The sequence below is a fragment of the Meriones unguiculatus genome, chromosome 14 (genome assembly GCF_030254825.1).
Source record: "Meriones unguiculatus strain TT.TT164.6M chromosome 14, Bangor_MerUng_6.1, whole genome shotgun sequence".
NCBI lineage: Eukaryota > Metazoa > Chordata > Mammalia > Rodentia > Muridae > Meriones > Meriones unguiculatus.
In genome coordinates this window covers 47,194,220-47,217,359 of record NC_083361.1, presented here as the reverse complement: position 1 = coordinate 47,217,359, position 23,140 = coordinate 47,194,220, and the positions used below count along the sequence as shown (strand labels likewise).

Genomic DNA, 23,140 nt, shown 5'->3' with positions numbered 1-23,140 from the left:
AGCCCAGAGACAAAGACCCACATAGGAGACAGATGCCTGTGGTGCTCTGAGAATGCAGACCACTTACAAGCTCCGAGAAGCCACGGACCACTTGCCGCCTCTTCAGGTTGGTCTCTCCATCCAGGTTAGCAGTCTCGATGTGACACAGCCCATCAGGGTCACTGGATGATAGCAGCAGAATGTCCGCAGGTATGATCTCATTGCAGCGAAGATGGACGAAGTCGCCTACTCGAATTTCTTTCCAGAATCGATTCACATATTTCTTTTCTTCCCTGGTGAGAGACTTTGATTAACACTGTTGACAAGATCCAACTATGCTGAGTTTGGCTGATGAGTATTTGAGGATCATTGAAACATTGTTTCTACTTTTTGACAACAGCAAGTTGTTTTTTAAGAACAAGCTTGAGGCTATAAATGCATATAAGTCTATTTGAAATGGCCAGAATTGCAGAACTGTAGGGACAGACTGTGGAAGGCTACTGTGGCTGGAAGGAAGGTAGATGGAGACTGACTGCTTAAAAGGGGGAAGTGATTTGGGGTTGACAAAAATGTTCAAAGCTAGACAATGATGTAGGAGCTCATCACTGTGGAAGCCATAAATGTCATGAGCTTCATCACTTGAAAATGGTCAAAATCACCACTCCTGGACCTGTGCCCCAAAAACAGAAAGCAAGGATTTCTCTGTTCATTGTGGTATGACATTAGCCACAATGCAGAATCCAACCCTCTTCCCACTGATGGACAGGGAGACAATACAGTGCACATACAGTGGAATATTACCCAATACTTAGGAATGAAAGCTAGAGCACAGGTGAATTGGGAAGATGCTGTGCTAAGTGATGGGAGGATTCACAAAAGGACTATCTCATGTTTCCTCTCATGAGGGACTTAGAACAGGGACATGTAAAGAGGAAGAAAGAGATCATAGTTATCAAAGGCTGGAGGAGGAAAAAAATATTTACTTATAGATACAGTTTCTACCTGGTGATTTGGATGTAGTGATGATGGTTAGACTGCACAGTATCATTAATGCTACTAAATTATATGCTTAAAATAGTTACAATGGCAGATTTTGTTATGTGCCACAATTTTTTATTTCAAAAAAATGTAACTTAATTGTAATGGTAATCTTTATGTTTATCTGCCTGAAATAAAAAGAATATAATTTTAAATCTTTAAACCCTGTGAAACTACGCTTATGTTGTACCTGTTTAGCAAACTATTGGGTGGTCTAAGAGCTCCTGCAGGGCCTGGAAGTGATCTGTGAGCAATGACATATGTCACTATTGGGTCTACAAAATGGACAAGAGACCAGCATTATCCTCTTGACCAAATCAAGAAGTAGCCCAGGACAACAGCTACAGTCACCAATCGCTGTAGCCTTCAGAACTTGCTAGTTAAGTTATTCACATGACCACGAGAAAAGCAAACCTAGTAATCCAACACAAAGGTTGTTTTTAGCAGTTTCTTGGATTTTTATGTAAGTATGGAGTGTAAAGAATTGGCTGAATGTTTTCAGCTAAGTTCCACATTGGATCTGAAGAAACCCTTACAAACTTCAAGGGCTGACTGCTATAAGTGCTTCCTTCAGCTTCTTCCCTGTTTCTTTTTCCTTTCTCTGTCCTCTAATCTGTCTGTCTTGGTCACTGTCTCTTGATACAGACACTATGTCGCCCAAGATGGCCTCAAACTTCTGGGCTCAAATGACCATACAAAAACTCAAGTAGCTGGAACTGCAGCTACATACCACCATGCCTGATACTTCTTTCAGTTTAAGCCTCTATTTTCCTATGTTTTACTAATTCAAGATACACCAAACCAACTATGTACAAAGCACAGTACCGGCCACTATAAAATAAGATCTAAATATAGTGTCTGTCCTGGAACCTAAATGCTAAAAGAGAGACAACCACTAGAGAGCATCCTGTGGGCTGTAGCAATCAAGCCCACATGGTTGATCACATCCCCAAAACAGCAAAATGTCATTCTATCTGGTCCACTATATTGATCACATAGGCCTACTATGTTTATCCCAAGGATCTATATGGTCCACTCATCACACTAAGATTCCTCTCACCCCACCCCATCCAGAGATATTCTGAGGTAAGGCACAGAAGAGATACTCCATCACCCATCTTGCTTACTAATTAACAGTCTGATTCCTTCCAAATTTGGAGAAATATGAACTTGATATCAAACATATTAGACATATTAAGCTCATTTAAAATTCCTTTTCTAAAGGTCAGACCCCAAGTTTATAGCATTAGAAGCTTTTGCCTTTAATTTCCCTTCTTCATCATTACCATTCCTGGGTTTCTACAGAAAGAGCAAAGCAGTTTAAAAGAGGCAGTCCTTTTGGAAATCATTTCTACCACAGAGAATGGCAGTAGATGTACTCGAGTCCATGGGCTAGACTTTGAGTTCAGTGGGACCCCCAGATCGGGTGATCTTGGGATCCATTCCAGGACAGTGATGATAGAAGACAGAGAAGCTCAGCAGCACTGTCTTTGGTGAGTTTGTACATAGTATCAAAACTCAGCGAGCTCAGTTTGGCTTCCTCAATAGACCTCATTTTTAGAACCAGTAATAGAGAGAGGCATGTGCATCTAAAGGAAATTCCCTACCATAGCTAGTCACTAAGGGCACTATGCAGAAGAAGCCTAAGGCCTTCAATGAGACATGGGACAGGCTCTAAGCAAGAGCAACACCACCCCCTTCAGGATATCTAGAAGAATAAGGCTCTGAGGAAAAGACCCTTCAGGTGCAGGAATCCCTGTCTTGGGCAGATCCTGTGAAAGTCTAAGTTGGGAATCTTTTGTAAAAGAACAGTACACAGGGCACATATTGCTGCCATAGACCAGGATCCCTCACAAAATTCAAGTTGTATTCTTCTCATGATAAATGTCTTTGTATTCGTGATTATGTGTGATACATATGCTCACTTATGGGGAAAATAATAGATGCTACATATTTGTCAGTCTTTCCTAATATTATGGGCTGGATTGTGTTCCATTAAGTAATTATGTTGAAGTCTTATCCACTACTATCTCAGACTACATTTGGAGATAGGGTCTTTCTAGAGCAGCAGTTCTTACCCTGTGGGTCACAACCCTTTTCGCAAACCTCTATTTTCAAAAAATATTTACATTGAGAGTCACAACAGCAGCAAAATTACAGTTATGAAGTAGCAACAAAAATAATTTTATGGTTGGACATCACGGCAATATGAGGAAGTGTATTAAAGGGTCACAGTATTAGAGAGAACCACTGCTCCAGAGGGATCTGAGTGAAGAGAGTGTGGTGAGATGCTACTCTAGTGTTAGTTGTGTCCTTATAACAAGGAAAGAGCTATCAGAGATGTCCACACAAAATGAATGTGACAACACTGGTTAGATGGCTATTTAAAGGCCAAGGATAGTACAGGACATTACAGACTCCTGAAGACACAGCTCTGAATACTTGGCTGTGGCAGCCCACATAGATTAATACAGCACATAGCCATTTCAACAAGGTCTGCTTAGTGCCAGACCTCTGCAAAAGTGAGCTAAAGGTTATCATCACATAATGACATAACAGCTGTGTAGCCATGGTGTAATGCATGACTTCAGGTCTGCAGTAATGCTGGCACAAAGCTGCTGCGCTGCAAGTGGCATTTAGCACAGCAGACAAAATCATGTATAGAATATGATATTAAATGGGGAGTGATGATGTCTCTGGTTTGTATACTTACTCCACTACACATTTTATGTTTTTCTTGTTTTCTCCCTCGTGCTAGAGGAACCAAGCCCACAGCTGTTCTACTATTGGGCTAAAATAAACCTCCAACCCCTTCATGATAATTTTAATGCACACATCCAGTTATAAATAATGTTTACTCTAAAGTGGCGTGCTGATTCCTCTAGCATCAGCAAACATCCATGGTTAGAGTGTCTTTTGATTGCCTCAAGATAGCACATGGAGTGACAACATATAAGTGTGTAACTATGTGTGTACCACTACAATGTTCTTACAAGAACAAGATGGCCTGATGATGCCTGTGTGAGAAAACATCCCCACTGTTAGGCATTGCATGACTACTACCTCTCTCAGGACTTTGAATCTTATGTCTCTAGCTAGAAAGAGCTCACAAGCTGAATTGCCAAAAAAAGATGAGCAGAGCAGAGAGGTTGAATGAGGGCAGCACAGTGTGTGATTTCTTCACATGCTTGTACTCAACAGGCTACCGGGGCACAGGGAATGCACTGTAGAGAAAGCAGAAGTAAATTAACCTGATGCCCAGTGGCCTCTTAGAAGCACTCTTTTTGAGGCTTTGGCCAGGTGACCTACTTAGGCTTACTTCCACTTTCCTCAGACTTCTGTGCTCAGTGCTCAAGTGGTTACACAGTCAACAATCTTCTCCACAAGGAACACCCCAGGGGTCACAGTACTCCATCTCTGCAGATGCCTTTAGTGTACCCCACCCAAAGAAAGCTATTCTTTTCCAGCAACTGTGGGCCACCTGAGATAAATGGGTTGCATGTTCTATAGTAATAGAGATGGGCTTGTGCTATAGCTCAATGGCAAAGAATATGCCAAGCATACATTAAGTCTTGGGTTCGATCTTAACACACACACACACACACACACACACACAAAATGATAGATAGATAGATAGATAGATAGATAGATAGATAGTAGATAGATAGATAGATAGATAGATAGATAGATAGATAGATAGATATCATCCATATATTTTTCTATGTTTTCTATATGGATAGAAAATTTTTTAAAAATTGGATAAACAGAGGGGATTTACAGCAATCATAGTCCTCTACACAGCAGATGAGTTTATAGCAATTTTAGAAATGACACTGTTTATAAAAAGAACATATTGAATTCTTTTTAAGGACAGATGCTACCCCTATGTGGCAGCAGATTTCAAGAAGACCCTAAGACCTTTAACACTGGTGCACAGGAAACATGCATAGCTTCTGTGGATGGGTTGGAGTCAGAAACACCTATGGAACACAGGTGACCAATCATCCTGTTATAAGCTGACACATGGGGCAACTTCCAGTAGGATATGGACCTAGCCATGTGTCTTGTGAATCTATGTCTGGTATCAGAGAAAGAGATGTGCATGGGAGCAAAGAAGAGGCTACATGGCCAGGACCTGAGGGTGAACCCCTCACCCATCAGCCAGAATGAGAATGGAATACCTCAGACTGTCTTAGTAAGTTTCGGGTATTTTGTTTTGTTTTGTTTTGTTTCTATAAGTGAATACCACACACTGGATAATATATAAACCAAAACAGCAGCATATTCAGCTCAGTAGAAAGTAGGAGGTTCAAGGTCAATGGGCAGTGTTTGGTGAAGCACTTTCTTGAAGGCAGGAAATCTGCCTTCACACAAGGTAGTATGAGGTATCATGAGAAGGGAGTCCAAGGACAAGAGATAAACTGGCTTTTGTGACAGAGATGGTCTTGAAATAACCCAGCAGTTCCTTAATCTGTGGGAGAATAGATCATTGTTATAACTCTTAGTTGCTTACACGGAGGATTAAATTTCCTTGTAAATTTTTGTGGGATCATTCCCAGACCTACCCAATGGAAAGAGGTAGAAAAGCATACCTTCTCCTAAATGCAGAAACTTTCTATGGGAGGACAGATGGTACCTTTTGCCTGACAAGACTCAAGAGTAGAGGATCCAGCTAATATCTGCTGGCCATAGAAAGTGTGAGATCATGTTGTTTAATGTTTAGCAACTTATGTGTGTGTGATATTTATTACACAGCCATAAAAAATAAACATGTCATCTCTAATTCCTACACCAAGGTAAAGGCACTCTAACCCTCCCTCTCCCTTCTCCCCTCTCTTCCTCTTACTCCATTTTCTTCTTTTTTCTTTTCTCGTCTTCTCTGTCCCAAGCACCCCATGGTCTATATATACAAAGCAGTAAACAAGAAATGTCCTTAGCATTTAGTTCTATAATACCCATGACTGAGAAAGAACTACCTCATGAAAAGGAAGTCCACCAAAGCATAAAATGACATACAAACAAAGGAATTTGACAGTGAACAGTCTTGGAGCATGAGCTGAGATATGGTCACACAAAAATCATGGTCACTCCAGAGGAATGATAACCAGCTCTTCTGTTTGCTGAGTTCTCAGCTCAAGATACAAGAGGGGACTAATCTAAGACTGTCAATCCAAGAAAAGCTCAGAGAGCACTTATGAAAGAGAAAATGTGTGTGTTCCTTAAGATTTACCAACTAATAGTGACTGGAGAGTTCATGGACCCTAGAACAGTGGTTCTCAACTTAATGCTCTGACCGTTTAATACAATTCCTCATGTTGTGGAAAAATAATTTTCATTCCTACTTCATAACTTTTACTTTGTGACTATTATGAATTGCAGTGTAACCCCCGCAAAGGGGTCACCACCCCCAAGTTGAGAACCACTGTCCTAGAGGGTAACCTACTGCCACTAAACCAATGTAATTTGTGACTATTCTAGATACTTACCCTTATACCTACAGATAAATGTAGCTTCATCCTTTAGTCAAAACAGCTTTTTGCAACAAATGGAGACTGCTACAGAGATGCATACCTCATCAAATTACAGAAAATAAGTGTCTGTGGGGTGATCAGCCCCAACTGATGTACCTACAATGCAATCTTTCCACACAAGGCTCATGGGAAATTGGAAAGGAAAAAGGTGAAAATATTGTAAACCAGAGGACCAAGCAAAAGAGTGTTATCTACACATGATAACATATCAACAATATGGATACTTTACCAATACCTACATAATGACTACACTAATGGGGATAAGCCAATGAAAAGGGGAGAAATCTTACAAGAGCTGGAGGCAGTCAGTGACAGCTGAAAGAGAAAATCATTTTTCTCCAGTTTTGAGTTCCAGTCCCAAGTGGTCATCCCTAAACACATGAACATAGGAGCAACACTAAATGGACTCAGTGAAGTTTTTGGTTTTGGTGGGGAGGTGGGGATGGGGGTGGATGAGTGCTTGTGTGCATGTATATATGTAACAATAATGAAGAAGAGGTCATGAATTTGAGGGGCCACAGGAGGAGTTAGAGGAAGAGAGAGAGGGGTTGGAATGAAGTAAATGTAGTACTCATGTTTGAAATTCTAAAACAAACATAAGTAAGAAATATAGTAATAAAAATAAGAAACAAAGACAAAAACAGTAAAAGAATGTCTCATGAGCAAAAAGAGCCAGGCCTAAGGCTACAGACAAAAGCAAGTCCTTTCAAGCAAAGCAAAGGTCCTGTCACCTCAGAATGGGGTTGAAATCTGGCCTGGTCAGTCAGCCACAAATCACAGATGTCCCTGCAACATCACCTTTCAGCCTCTGTTTGCTCAGCTGGAAAGCGAAGTGTTGTACAGATGTGTGGGAATCTGAGGTCTCCATAGTTTTCTTCTGAGGAAACATTGTTAACACTTTATAATCTGATACATTTTGCCTTGCTGCTCTCATCTGACCCTATTTGTCTATCATAGACACTCCAGGAATCTTGTATAAGAATTAGGATGACCAATTTCATTTAAAGGAAAAATAAAACAATCCCTCAATTCATTATTTTGATCATTGGCTTAAACTTGGTTAAAACTAGTTTATTCTTAGAAACCATGTTTTTTTTTTTTAATTTAAAGTAATTGTTTTATCTTGCTAATAAGAACTTTTGCTTTAGGTCAAGAAATTGATATGACTTCTTCATAAATTGAAGATTTAAGCATTGTTTAGAGATGTATACATCAGGATTTCCACTCAGTGCATGATTTTGTTTATGGCTGTCCAGTGTTTCCACAGTGAGAGTGATCTCTACTGTGCAATTACTAATGTCTTGAAAGTAGAGAAGATCTACTTCTAAAATGGAGGATGGGCGACACTATAAGAACAAATGAGAGATAATTCATCTCCATTGCCAAATGACTGGATTTGGAATTACCTAGGAGACACAACTCTGGATATATCTGTGAAGGCATTTCTACAGATGTTTAGCTGATGCAGGAAGACTCTGCTTCACTGTGGCTGGCACCATACCATGGACCACAGAATAAATAAAATGAAAAGGACAGAAAGCAATACCAGTATTGCTCCTATCTGTACTTCTTGACTGTGGGTGCAATGTGGCCAGCTGCCTCATTCTTCTGCTACCATGCCTTTGCTACGATGATAGGCTATGCTCTCAAACTATGAGGCAAAATAACTCTTTCTTCCTCATATTGCTCCTATCAGGTGTTGAGTACAGAAATGAAGTACAGAGAAGTAATACAGGAAATGAGAGACTACTCTTCTACTTCAATGGGGATTAACATTTAGGCTATTTGTCCTCAGAAGTAAAGGGTTGTTGTTGTTGTTGTTTTGTTTGTTTTGTTTGAGATAAAGACAGATTCTGGTGTTTCTCGCAACCAGGTAAGCATAGGGTTCCCTGGTGCCCAGCCATGTCCTGTGAGCCCCGAAAGCAAGAGACTATAGAGTGCTGTGCTTTCTGCATGAAACCATAATTTACCCTTCCATGCTGAGGGAATGCAGCTGGAAAACAGTTCTGGAATGTGTGCATGGAATTGCCACATCCTCTAGCTTTTGCAAACTGTAACTCCCAGTAGCTCACTCATGTATGTAAACATTCCTGGCATGCATTCATCTCCCTAGAGACTTACTCAGCACTCAAATACAGCAGTCTGTTGAGTCTCTTGAAAGACATAACTGTTCTTCAGAACAGCCCTCCATGCAAGGGCTATGGGTACTCCAGAGTTTTTATTTGGGGTCTTTAGCGAACACCAGCAGGTGTAGATGGCTTAGATCGTAGTTTCTTTCAGCACTGAGACTCCATCATCTTAGTACTGGCAGTAAATATAACCAAAAAGTGAACACATCTCTCTCCACACCATGGCTGATGAAGTCACCACACAGTGAACTCTCCAGCCTATACCTTGAGAAGCCTTCTTTTGGTCCTAACAGTGTGTTCCCTTTTGCACAGATAAAGGAGCCCTAAAGGGACTGAGCAGTCCAATGTCACAAACCCACCTTACTCTGAATCCACAATGGTGAAGAGGTTTGACCTAGAAAGCACATGTGATCTGGTGGCCTAAAAAAAAGACATCTCACATAGACTAAGCAAGAAACCTTACCTCCCCTATTCATTTGAAATTGTTCCGGCGAGACTGGTGTGGTCTAAGAATGCATATTGGTATGCATGTTAAAGAAACAAAGGCAGCTGGTGCTGGAACATACATTGCAGTGTTTGAGGGGCATAGAAAAGCAGTGCCTAGTCCTTTTGTCAAAATGCCCACACATTCGTAAACAATCATAGAGACATCATCCACCCAGAACCACCTGAGCTGTGGTTATAGAAGGACAATGCTTTGCTGTGGTCTCCCACTCTGGGCACTTCCCTTTGGAGTTCTCTTTGAGGTAGAAAGCTGTTTTTTGTTTGTTTGTTTGTTTGTTTGTTTGTTTTCCTGGGTTCAGGCTGAGTGGCAGCTCTGAGCACTGCTCCCTCTTTAAAAAAATAAAATCTGACTGCATGAAGAAGCCACAGACCTCAAGTTTGTGTCCCAGGTGGCATAAAGCCACTCTATATATTCTCACATGATCCTTTTACATGGTATATTTATAAACCTACTAATCCGTTGACTTCAGAATGATGGACTATTGCTAATGATGCCTCCCATCTGGCCACTGCTTAATGTCACACAGCCCAGATATATGTATATGTATACACACACACACACACACACACACACACACACACACACACATATATATATAAGGTCTCATCTGAGCTATGACTCATCCTCCAAATCAGGCTCTGGGTTCTGAATGCCTCAGCTTCCTGATCTATAAAAGAGGAAACTGACCTAGTTCAGTCTCCCAGCAAGCCCACCCCTTCACACCACATTCCCTAAGCTCTTTAGCCTTGCCTTATACACTTTACCCTTTCCTGGAACCTTAAATCTGGACTTTACCTTGCAGTCTGCTTTATGTATGACTTCTCCCCAATACTGCCTTTGAAGCAAGTGTTTCATTTTAACTAATAAAGTCAGCAACACCACAAGTGAGACTGGAGTTACATCTTACATTTGATTTCTGGTTTGGAATTTAAAAAGAAAAAAAAAGCCATCACATTGCTTATCAGAAAGACACCACAATTGTTCACAAGATTTCAATGAAATCAAGCACATAGGTACAATTTCAACATAATCTTATAAAATATGGCTATATGGTTAGTGTTATTTCCTTATCCTATTTCATCACAATCCATGTAAAGGCAAGTGTCTTTTATAGATATTACATTGACTTCTGGTCTCTGTCTGTTTGTATTTTCTGCTAAGACATCCAGGATTAAGTTGTAACCACTAGAGTGGTTACACTTGCTAAACCAACAGAAATGCAGTTGACCAAGCATGCCTGGATGTGTTCTGTTTCATAAGCAGTCAGATATATTTCATATTCTTCAAAGTGCATCGTAATCAGGTAAATTTAAAGGTAAACCATCTAGGAAGGTCCATAGAAGATGCATCTAAAAATAGGAAAGCCCACAGAACTGAGCCCACCACTCACATCAGCTCCCCTGAGGCCTCCCAAGCACCCTGAAACTGCTGGGTCTTTTGGCTCACAGAAGAGGCATTGCATGGTTCTTCTAAGGCAAACAGAATAAGCCTTTGAGGCAAGAAATATAAAAATTCAAAAAAACTAAAAGCCAAATGGCTGCAGAATGTGAAGAGGGGCAATTAATGTTTGCAAAAACCCAATGTTAGGTCATAGAGATTTACTAACAGGAGACAGACTGCCATCAGATATTTCAGAACCCATCCATTGCAGGATGTGAAAAATACCACAGAGTTCAGTTCATACCGGTTGTTGAATACATAGAGATCCAGACTGTACAACAATACCATCAGCATCTGCCTCCACCTTCTGATCCTGATGGAGCCCAAATCTGATGGTGTGATGTAGACATAAAGTTATTATGTAATTCAAATGCTAATTTCTGTAGCCCCCCCCCATATCTGGTTTCAATCTTTGTTCCAAGCATCTCCTGTTTCAATGTTCTATAAATTCAACTCCCCAATTGTCCCCTGATATGTCAACAAAGAGGCTTTACAGTCACTGAGCAAAGTGGAGAATATGGCTGGACTTCCTGCCAGCCAGGGGACAAGGCGTAAGAGGACGAACTAGGGGATTCAGTCATGTGAGGTATTTGGTAGGGACCAGGAGAAAGAGCTCAGCAAGCAAAGCTACAAAGTGCAAGTATCCCTAGGATGCCTGCTCAGAGGAAGCCAAATTAGCTTAGAAGGTTAAAAAAAAGAGTAATAACTGCTCAGTTATTGTGTTGTGAAGCTTATTATTAGACAAATATAATAGAGTCTTAATTATGTGTGTGACAGCCTGGTTAAGAGAGAAACTAATAAACAAATACAGTTTTATAAAAATTACTTTAATATGAAGATAAAAAAGGATTTATTTGCATTTTTCTACTTGTAGATAAACAGTTAGACCAGCACCATTTTTTGAAGATACTGTCTTTTTCCATTGTATGATTTAGGATCCTTTTTCAAAAATCAGGCATGCATAGGTGTATGGGTTTATTTCTGGGAATTTGATTAGATTCCATTGATTAACAGCTTATTTCTATGTCAGTACATGCAGTTTTTACTATTGCTCTGTAGTATAGCTTGAAGTCAGGTATGGAGATACCTCCAGAAATTCTATTATTGTGTAAGATTGTTTTAACTATTCTGGGCTTTTTTTTTTTCCATATGAAGTTTAGAATTGTTCTTTCAAGGTCTGTGAAAACTTGTGTTGGTACTTTGATGGGGATTGCATTAAATCTGTAATACAATTGGTAAGATGGCCATTTTTACTATGTTAATCCTACCAATCCATGACCATAAGAGATCTTTCCATCTTCTGGTATCTTCTTCAATTTCTTTCTTCAGAGACTTGAAGTTCTTTGTCAAGTCTTTGAATTCCCAAACACCCCAACCAATGCTACTATAGGTGCTACCTTCTCACCACAATGCAAAATTAGACATCATGAAAGCAACCTCTTCTTCATAAAAAGGCTTTCTAAAAATGCCACCAGAGCAATATCTCCTGGTAATATATTTACTGCAAATGTCCTAAAACATAGTAGTCTGCACAATTATGATCACTCTGGGATCATAAATAAACACAGTATTGGCCTGGTGGAGGCAGACACTGGAGTAGAACATTGTTACATATGAATTAAAATATGCTACTAGGATGTAATTCCTTCTGATGCCACTTGTGGGGTGACAAAACACCTCTGTGATCTAAGTTCGCAGTAACTTCTCAGCTTTCTTCGGTAAAGTAATAGAGATGGCAGCCTGTAGAAAAATTGATCCCATCAATTATATGCAAGAGCTGTATACAAGAACAAGCAGTGGTACTGAAATTTACAACAACTGTTTCCTTCTTTGCTTCTAAAACTGGAGGCCATGAGCAGGAAACCCCAAGGTGACTTTTATGTCCTACTTTGTCCTCATTGTGTCCCTGTAAGTAATGTTGTCCTCCCTCCAAAGACGAAGATATTCAGAGTCAAAGGAGGTTAATAAAGGACCCAGCTAGAAGTCACTCAAAGGTCCCAAATAAATTAACTTGCATCTTCTAATTTTAGGTTGTCTGACTGGAAAGAGTGTTGAGAAATGCATGGTGCTAAGCTGTTTTTCTTGCTTTAGCTTTGAAAAACACATTTCCCCTTCCTTGGAGAGAGTAAGTATGTTAGAAGTGGTTATGGATCAGTGTCTTATGAAATCACTCAGGCATACAAATACAAGCCAGGTGTGATGGTACACATCTGTAATTGTAGCTCTCAAGAGATTAAGGCTTAAGGATCATGAGTTCAAAGCCAATCTCAGGTACATAGCAAGACTGCCTCCAAAACGAAAAGACAAGCTATGTCTCCTCCTGGGCTGCTCTGAGGTAATAACTCAGATGGGGCCTCCAACTATGTCAGAGCACATGGAACCCACACAGGAAAGCCATGCATCGTGCCTGGGAACCCCAGGACAATGCTTGTTACTGTCACCCTTCCACACAGGGTCATCTGACCTTGCCAGTCACCTTCAGCTCAGTTTTTATTTTATTATTTTAATATTTTGGTTAACATATAATATGGCTGCTCTGAGGTTTCAAAAGACCTAAGCCATTCCAGTCTCTCTGTGTCTCCTATTTTGTAATCAATATGTGAGCTGCCATCATAGACCCTAACCCTTTAAAACCATGAGCCAATTAAAGCCCTTTTAAAAAAACATATAATATGGCTTCATTATTACAAAGCACAGCATAATGTTCTAATTTATGTATACATTGAATAATGATCAAATTGAGGAAAATAGTTTATCCATAGCCTCAAAATAATTGTTTCTTCATGGTGATTATGTTCAAAACCCTCTCTCTCATCTCTTTTTAGTTCTGTAATAACTCTTACTAGCTATAGTCCTTATGCAGAATGAAGCATGAGCCTATCCATTTTTCCTGACCTCAGCTTAGGGCCTGTAGTCAGCATCTTCTTACTCTCTCACAGCCTATTTGAAAATGATGATTTTGGGCCTTCACTAGACTGCTGTGAAGTCAGATTCCCCTCTCAATTCTCCCTGGTGACTTGGAACTGTAGACTTGCAAACAGAAACAGGAATTGTCTTGATGTTTTGGGATTCCTAGTTATCTTTTATCACTATGAATGACCAATGGGCTAGATTTATAAATCCAGTTTTAGCACTGTGTTACTATCCTCTCTCTTTTCTTGCCAGTGGCTATGGCTCTTTCCAAAAATGTGCTGGGACAAGTACTACCACTAGAAATTTTAGCTGGAAATATTTCTTCAGCTATTACTCCAGTCCTTCATTCCAGAGTGTTAGATGATAATATTTCCTGGGGATAACTGAGCACATGACAACAGTGCTTCAGAGCTCATATACATAGGCTCAGCAGCTGTCCCTCAATGGTATGCCATAGATCTAACTGTGACCATGTGTGCATGCACAGCTACTTTTGGATCCTCAAGGGTTCTATGGGGGACTATAATGCTTTTATACAGTGCAAATGACCTGAAGATGAGTCATCAGGAAAGAATTAACCCATGAGCACTGGAGGACATGGCTTATACCAATAGGTCAATCAACAGGTGACCCTCACAGTCAGAAGGACATTAGAAGGGGGCTACAACCACCATATGCATCCTAGACATGTGTGCTCTAACTTAACCCTGTCTTTTTCTTCTGGGATTAGTTGGCCAGTCAGAGGGACATATTGTGGCTGGAGAAGGGAGTGACAGCAGAAATCTGCAGTTCTATTTGTCAGGCTTCCCTCTTTCTACAGCTTGAGAAACATTCTTTCATTGTTTTAAGTTTTAGATTTTTAAATGATTAATAACTGTCTATACATATGTATGCATAAAATGTGACATTTTGATATATATTCAAAGTGCAATTATCAAGTCAAGCTATTTAACATATTGACCACCACACATGTTTGTGTGTTTATGGGGGGACATTTAAAATCTGACACACACATTAATTATAGTCACCCATTGTGCTGTGCAACAGATGACCAAACTTATTCATGCAATCTGTCTTAAACTTTGCATACTTTGACTAACAGTTAGATATTCTCTAATTTTTTTTAATTACCTTTATTTATTGTATGTGTGTGTGAGAGAGAGAGACAAGACAGAGAGAAAAAGAGAGGAAGAGGGAGGAAAGGGAGAAAGACAGACAACACCTTGTGGTAGTCAGTTCTCTCTACCATTTAGTCATCTAAACTAAACTACAGTCCTCAGTCTTAGAGGCAAACACCTATATTCTCTGTGCCATTTTTGACAACCCCATGACCAGTTATATTCCCTCCTACCTCCAGTCCCCAACCACCCCATTCTGCCTGTCTCTATGAAGGTAGTTTACTTTTTAAATTATTATTTCACATTCCTGCTAGGTACCTTAATCAGAACATCAAAAAGGATTTGAATGTCCCCTTGATTCTACAAGGGGAAGGTTCTTACCAGTTTTCATGTGATATGTTGCAGTCAGAGCAAAAGTATGATGAGGTCATTATATGAAATTACCTTTGTGCTATGTACATGGGGCATACAAGACATATAAGTGACAAAGTCTGAAAAAACAAGTCTGAAAAATTTTGGTCCTAATAATTTCAGAGAAGAGGTCTTCCGCTGTTCTATATACACAGTGTTTGTCTATAGTTAGATTATATCACACATGTCTTCTAGATTCTTCTAGATTCATTACAGCATAATGTAGTTTTGTTTTGAGGAAAGGATTCACAAAATAAAAGTCTCTGGACTCCCTGTGCCAATAGTCCAGCCTTGGAGGAGCCCTAACCAGTCCTGTGGGGGTTGCAAGTTCTAGACCCTCCTACACCTGCCCACACATCTGTCAAAAATTGTTGTCCTCCCTCAAATCAAGACCCACTTTCACTCCTTTCCCTCTTTGCAAGTTTGTGCTGTTTTTTTGTTTTGTTTTGTTTTTTTAAGTTATTATTTTAAAGACTCGCACAGCATTGAAGTATCTTCAGTCTGGTCTAGCACCTGACTTTTCAGCACTGGATGACTGGAAGTAGGACCTCAGGCTCTACCAAGGTGTAGTACCTAGGGCAGATGGACCCAAGAGACTTCCTTCCCACAAGTACTTGTCACCCATAACAAGTAGCTACTGTCTTCTGGTGGGAAATGGGGACCTAAAGATACTCTTTCTGAACTGAACAGCACAGCCAAGCATCACTTTTCACCCTGGCCATCAGTTCTATATCTAGGTCACACTCTCCAGTGTCATCTATCAAACTGAAACTATGAAACCAGAAAGATCAACTTAGGCACAACAGGTTTCGATGAAGAATGAGTTTGTGAATTTGCTGTGGTGTACTTGGCCTTTGTAAAAATGGAACACTACAATGTCTGTTGGACCACAAATTTGGAAAGCTAGACTCCTGCCAGGGCAAAGAAAGGCCCGTAGCTGGTTGCCTCCCTCTTCTTGTCACTGACAACACATAACCTGATGAGAAAGCTTGTCTATGTTACCCACCATGGGTGAACTTAGCCACAACAGCCCTGCCTAGTAGAAGATATGAATCACAAAGTTAACAAATTTCAGTCTCCCTAGGGAAAACTCTATGCTGGAAGTACCTGGAACAATGCGTTTACTTCCTGCTTCAGGGCCCGAGTCCTAGTTAGAGCCAAACCCAGATCAACCCCACGCCATCCTGTGTAGAAGCATGTACTACCAGCATGCTTCTGCCTCCAGGATCTCTAAGACTCTTAAAGATAGCTGTATAGATAATCTGCTATACGAAAAAAAAAAAGTCCCTATGAGTGATATGACATGAGAAGACATGAGTATCAAAAGGTATGGGAGCATGGGATATAAGATGGCCTTTCACAGCCAGTCTGGAGAGTCTACAGAATGGCCATGGCACACCAAAACACAAGCAAGCATTAAATCACCAGCAGAATTAGGAGCCTTTCTTCTGCTTGTGACGTGCTAGATTGCAATCTGGCACAATAGCCTTCAGGTTACTATGGCCAGAGAACAAAGCAGTTTGGAGACACAGTCCAGCCCCCAGGACATTCTGACAGCTTGCCAAATGTCCTCACTTAGTTCTGACATGTCTCCTCAGATCCACAAGCCAGAAAGGATAATTCCACCTAAAGTCCCCATTTGAACCAGCAGATTTCCTTGGCTTCACCAGAAGTTGTTTCCATCTTTGCAGACAGAGAACTGAGCAAGTCTCAGGTAGCCAGCAACTTGAGATGAACCACAGAAGTTTTAAAAACAAGAACAAAACAAAATATTGAACTAAGTGACCTCAACACACTCTGTAAGGGAATAAAAAGTGAAAACCTGAGAAGGATGGCTCAGGAGCAGCAGTTGAGTGGGCTTGATCCATATCATCTGGAAGGGTGGATTCATAAACTGAGTTCTACACCTGCCCCCTCCCAACAAAAAAGTCAACCACAGAAAGTTCAGCAACAGTTTCTCATGCTCAGAGAGTCATGTTCAGCCATGCTGCTGAGAATCCAGCCAGTTTTACATATTTATCTGACAAGGCATTCTATCCATTTATAGCAGTTTAATGTGATGCTTCCATAAACATTTGCATTGAGAAATCTTTAAATCAGGACACTTAATAAATACATTACCTCTAATACTTTTTAGAGTTTTTTTTTTAATAATTTTGTCAGTAAGACAGTGAGCTCTCTGAGGCCTGGGAAGAACAGATGAGACTGTCACAATCAAAAAATGTGGGGGACACTAAAATGTATAGCAATTGTATTACTATATGAAAAATTTTAATATAAAAAATTAATGTATGCCAAAACAATACAAAGAAAACACTGAGTTTTTAAAGAACAAATCATCACTGTAGCTTCAATGGGATCCCAGGCTACTATAAACTTCCCAGGCTTTTGAAGACCTGGACACATTAGTTCTTTCTCTAATTACTCAGACCTCCACAACTTCACAATCAGAAGACACTTTCTTCCTTTAGACCATCAATCAGATTCTCTCTTTCCCCTCTCTCTCTCTCCTTTCCTCTCTCATTCTCTTCCCCCTCCTTCTTCCCTCTCTCACCATTTCTCCTACTTACTATATTAATTATGGAGTATGCTATAATGAGATATATGTGTGCCATGTGGAATGAAAGGATGAAGCTAATTAACATATCCATCACTTCATAGTAATAATGGATTCTTTCTAATAGTTTTGCCCACCATCTCCCACTCCCTCAGCCCTTACTTTCTGTTAAACTTCCCACAACTCTGCTGTCATGAGCTCCATTGTTTTAGATTCCACATGTACATGAGACTGTAGGAGTAAGAAGTTATCTTTCTGTGTCTGACTTATTTCAGTTAGCATACTCTGCTCTGGGTCCATCCTTGCTTGCTGCTGCAAAGAGCAGGATCTTTTCAAGCAGAATAACATTACATCATGTATATCTAGCATATTTTATTCACTTACTCATGTACTGATGACTGACTCCATATCTTGGTTCTTGTCACTGGTGCCTGATGTAACAACGTGGTATAGTTGTCTCTTCCACACACTGACTTCCATATTTTGAACATACACCCCAAGGTGGGTGACTTAATCATATAATAATTCTATTTTATCTTATCTTATTCTTACTTATTTTTTTAAACTGAGAGGAGATATATTTGTACATCATTTAAAAGGTGTGTCATCCTTTCACTCAGGTCATTTTACTCTTCCCTATATTATCCCAATATTAGAACATTTGATACCAGGGGGAGCACCATTGTAAGCCTTTGAGGAATGGCCACGCTGTTCTTTAGAACTAAACTGCATTGCCACCAACAGTGTGTGTGTGAATTCTACACACACACACTACATGGCAGTAAGACCGAAGGTCTCAGGAAGGAGTGCTAACAAATGAGAGCATTCCTGAAACCACTTGAATAAGTAATGGGAAAGTGAGTTATTGGTGCTGCCCTCTGGGCATACATAGTAACCTTGGACTTGGTAAGTCTTCTCTGGGTGGAAGGAAATTTGTCTGAATTTAAATAACTAACCTTAAAAGAAAGAACATTTAAGTGACCCCAGGAAGACAGGGCTTCATGCAGGGTTTTCATGGAAGCACGCATTAATCCACACTGTGCCCCTTACATTATGGAATTTAATGCAAGCTCCTAATGAACAGGCTGTTCAGCCAACAGCAACCTGTGTCCCAGTATAGCAGAATGCAAAGTAGGAACCAGGGTCACAGTACAGAGAGATTATTTTTATGCTTACACCCTGGCATGAGAAGTCATGAGATGCACAGCACACTTGGTCTTGGACTAAGCATCCTCAAATGCAAAACAGGGATAATGAGAACAGTACAGTGTCTGCATCACAGGAAATATGGCTGGGTGTAAGCTGTGTGGCATCCAGAAGTTTGTGACTCTCCAAAACCACTCTGCACAACTCCTGTTCAACTCTCAGAAAACAAGACCAACACCTGAGCTCCCATTTATCAGACATAAATTTATCCATAGTGATCCTTGTCCAATCTGGTGGGGGAAACTGCTTTTGGAGCAAACACAACATTCTGTTTTCTGCAGCTCCTTGAGATTACTAACTCCTCAACTAGGTTGGCATGTTCTGCATGCACTCCACACAACAGGGTAGGAGTAGCATCATAGAACACCAGGTAGAAGACCGCTTACTTATTTCTGAGCCCAACTTTTCTTCCTAATAGATGGCAACAAAATCAGTCGAGGTTATTAAGTAGCTGGTTGCCAGTGCTGGAAAGAAGGCTGGACAATTCCTGGCACTCCTAAGCCAAGGGTCTCATCAGCATTGTTATGAACAAATAAGACATGTGCTTCACATGACTAGGCCATGTGGTCAGCAGGTTCAACAGAAAACACAAAACTGCCGTTGTTCACTTGGGAGGCTTGGGAAAATGGTTTTCCTGTATTAAGTTAGCAAGTTGTTGCTGGGGCCAGAATTATTTGGGACCTCTCCATTTGGATACTTTCCTTCTTGGAGAACAGTACAGAAATTGCAAAATACACTGTGGAAATGGCATGGTTCGTGGGGCTGCTTCATGTTAAAAGGAGAACACTGCTGGGCTGTACAGCCTGAGCTGCTGCTTGAATCCCTGAAGGAAGTCTTCAATATCTGCCACAGGCCTTCCTTGCTGCTGTACCAGATTTCCACGAACAGTAGCTAAAACCATTTAAATGGACTGTCTGCAGTTTTAAAGGGCAGAATTCCAACAAATGAGGAAATTCAAGATCCCAGCAGGGCTCTGGAAGATCAGGCAAAGATTTTTTTTCTCTCTCTCCCATCTTCTCTGTTCCCTAAAGTGCACCCCATTTTTAAAATGAGCAACAGTGCCAGGTCTCTTTTTGAGCCGCTCACTGCTTTTCTCCTCTGTGTTTTAAAGACCACTGGCCTAACCATGTTATCCTCCCTACAGATGGTTGTCACATCAATGCTTTCCTTCTCTCTGCCATGAAAACCAAGAGACTCACAGCTTCTGAAGATCTGGATGTATACAGACACTATTGTGCCTGAAATGAACCATGAGCAGAATTTAGGTAAATCAATGGTGTACACATGGCTGATGCCTACTGGAGGACACTCTCAGTGCAGTTTCCCAGAACCCAGTTTTTACCTAGTGTTATTCCATAAACCATTAGCTACTATTATAAGTCTTCTAGGAATAATTTAATATAAACAGAAGCAACATCAGCATCTGTGGATTTGGGTACCTATCCTTGAAGCAAAACCTGCAGATAAAAAAGAAATGCTGAATCCATGTTTTAAAAATGAGGAGCAGATAATTTTCCTTCTCACATGCACTTAAACTTGGAGATTATTGAACACTTCAGTTTCTTCCATTCAAACAAGGACCTATATTTACTTAGAAGAAGTGAGAGAAGAGGGGACACATTCAGAGGATGACAACTCATATCTATAATCCTCAGGAGCTGAGGAAGGTGGGACTTGAGCTTAAGACCAGTCTGAGCTACATGACAAGTTCCAGGCACACCTGGGCTATATAACTGAACTGAGTTCAAGGGGGAAATATGGAAAAGTAAAAGATAGGAGGAGAACAGATATGTAATCTCCTGAACTCGTCGGGGCTGAGAACTAGAAGCAATGATGACAAGTCCAGTTCCTATATGCTGAAGCAGTTTCCCAGTGTACTGATCCTAACTGTTACAAACAACCACCTTCCAGCACACATACAGAAGACACTGTTTCACAGTGCAACATTATTAATTTTTTAAAGGGAAAGAATATGTAGAATTAAGTATGTCATCTTACTCTCACATATGCCAAACACATCAGTGGACCGAGGAGATGCTCCCTCTGATTTAACTGTGTCCCAGTGTACAGTAACAACAGCTCTTAACTCTGCAAATGACAAGAACATGAAGCTTTGCTGCACATCAAAAGTGCTGTTCAATCCCAAGGGTTATCCTCAGTGTGGCATTTGCTTATGTCAGGTTCACTGTGCCAGATAGCTTGAAGAGCAAAAAAGGATTGCTTCAACACAACCCACAGCTGCCTTGTGGTTGAGCTCAGTTCCCAGGTATAAAGACAGTCCACGTAAGTGACCAGTGGCTTTTGACCCATGTGTTATTACATCACCATTTCATCCACTAGGTCACCAACCTGAGTCTTTACTCCAGTTATATGACAAACACTGTGTAATGTTGGGGAAAATTTGAAGAAGGTTCTTGAATGTAGAAGGTTGAGCTTGACCTCAGTACTTAAAGTCACAACAGACTTTCTCAGACTCCCCCCCCCAAAAAAAAAAGAAAAATAACTGTGAAGATATGAAACTCTTGCATCGACAGGAAAACACTAAAAGAAAATAAAAGACCATAAAAGCCTAGCTGGGCAACCATGGGAAGCAAGCATTTGATAACTGCAATGTAATCTATGCTCTACAGAGGCTTCCATGCTGTGTGTTAGGTGGTGGGGACAGAGAGGAATGAGAAAAAGTCAGCCAGGTGTAGGGTGGTGAAGGACCCAAGAGACACCAGGTGGAGGAGAGCCAGAGAGATTGGACCCAGGAGAGAGCATGTGTCTACGGGAGAGAGCTTCAGGAAGACTTGATGTGGGTGGAGAATAGAAAAAAAAAAGCTTTTCATTCTTATTTTTCTCAGGAATGCATTTCCTTTAAAACCAAAGAAAAACCTCACATGGAGTGACAAAGATTAATTGAAGAAATCTCCTTCATCAGAAAGTTGCTGTGAGTTTTTAAGAATGAATATATAAGAAATTTATGCAAGAATGGATTTTTCTTTTTTGTGTGTATGGAATAAAGTCCATTTAAAGTAATACAAAAATTACATTTGTGCTTTAAATGCTTCATTTTCTTTTATCTTCATTTTCTTCTGGGGAAAGCGCCAAAGTCCTCCACATTCCATATGTGCAGCTTGTGCCTGTGATCCGGCTTCCCAGCAAGGAAGGCTGGCCAGGAGGGGCCTCCATGCCACATTCCATCTGGAATCATATCATCTGGAACCGCACCATGTAACTGAAGAAGGCTTCCTGCCCCAAAGTCCTCAAATAGAGGACCCAATGAGATAGAGAAAAACAACAACAACAAAGCAGCTGGCCCTCTTTCCTATGGTCTTTCTTCTTGGTTTCACTTCTGCACTACAGCCACCAGGTGGTAAAATCAGGGCTGACCACCCAAAGGCGAAGTGAGCTCCTCCACTGAAGGAAACTGTCATGCTGGAGAATACCAACATTTCAGCCACGTCCAGGACATGCCTGACAAACTATCTGAGCAGAGGAAATTAATCCCAAGGTTTTTTATGCCTTTTTTACAACAACAAAAAGAGTGCCATTTATTTTGGGGACTTGTCTTAACAGTTAGTATTATCTGCATGGACTAAAACAAAGCGGTAGAATTAGTGCTTAGCATCTGCCAAGCCTTGAGTTCAATTCCCAAGACACACAAATATAAAAGTCTGGTCACCAGATGAGAGAAGATGACAGAGAGTTTCCCTATCTATCGCCCTCTGTGGTCCACAGCAATGTAAGGGGGGGAAATGGTGACAGAGAAGGAAAAGAATCCTCCACCATCTTCTACTCTTATGTAATCTGCTGCCAGAAGACCCAAGGCCTGGACCCTAGTCATGCCATAGTACACATCTTATAAGAAACAATAGAGTTGCTGAGGGTGGGTTCCCCAACTCAGGGGAGCTTCATACTTCTAAAGGAACCTGAGGTACCTGCAATGCTCAGCATGTACATCACACTCAGTCTGAGATCAGGTGTGGTCTAATGCTTATATCTGTCTCTTAGGTCAATTCTTTAAATCTGAGATGTTCTAGGAAATGATTCTGTGTGCTTGTTTTTAAAACATAATGATGCCCATAGGGTCCTGGGCACACTAGCTATTCTGCAGATGCTAAAAATACACATTGATGATGCTGTCAAAAGCAAACAGTAGCCAAACCAAGCTCAAATCATGTCCAATAGGGTTTTTCTCATAGCTGCCTATAGCAGCCACAAAATCGATTTTGTGTGTTTGTACCACACAGTACATAGAGCAAGCAATTTAGAGCACAGGAACAAGACAAGGGATGGCCTGATTCTGAATCTCTAGAAGCCCAGTGGTA

General features: G+C 40.6%; 1 protein-coding gene across 3 annotated transcripts in view; it reads right to left on the bottom strand.

The window, feature by feature from the left end:
- The window catches only part of Atp10a (ATPase phospholipid transporting 10A (putative)), a 192,743-nt gene that overhangs the window by 108,693 nt on the left and 60,910 nt on the right, over nt 1-23,140 (bottom strand). For all 3 annotated transcript variants that reach the window (XR_009585526.1, XM_060367242.1, XM_060367243.1), the window contains exon 2: nt 68-272. Coding sequence is in view for 2 of the 3 variants with exons in the window: in XM_060367242.1 (XP_060223225.1) it covers nt 68-272 (205 nt within the window). In the remaining variant the exon portion in view is untranslated. The remainder of the gene's footprint in view (nt 1-67; nt 273-23,140) is intronic.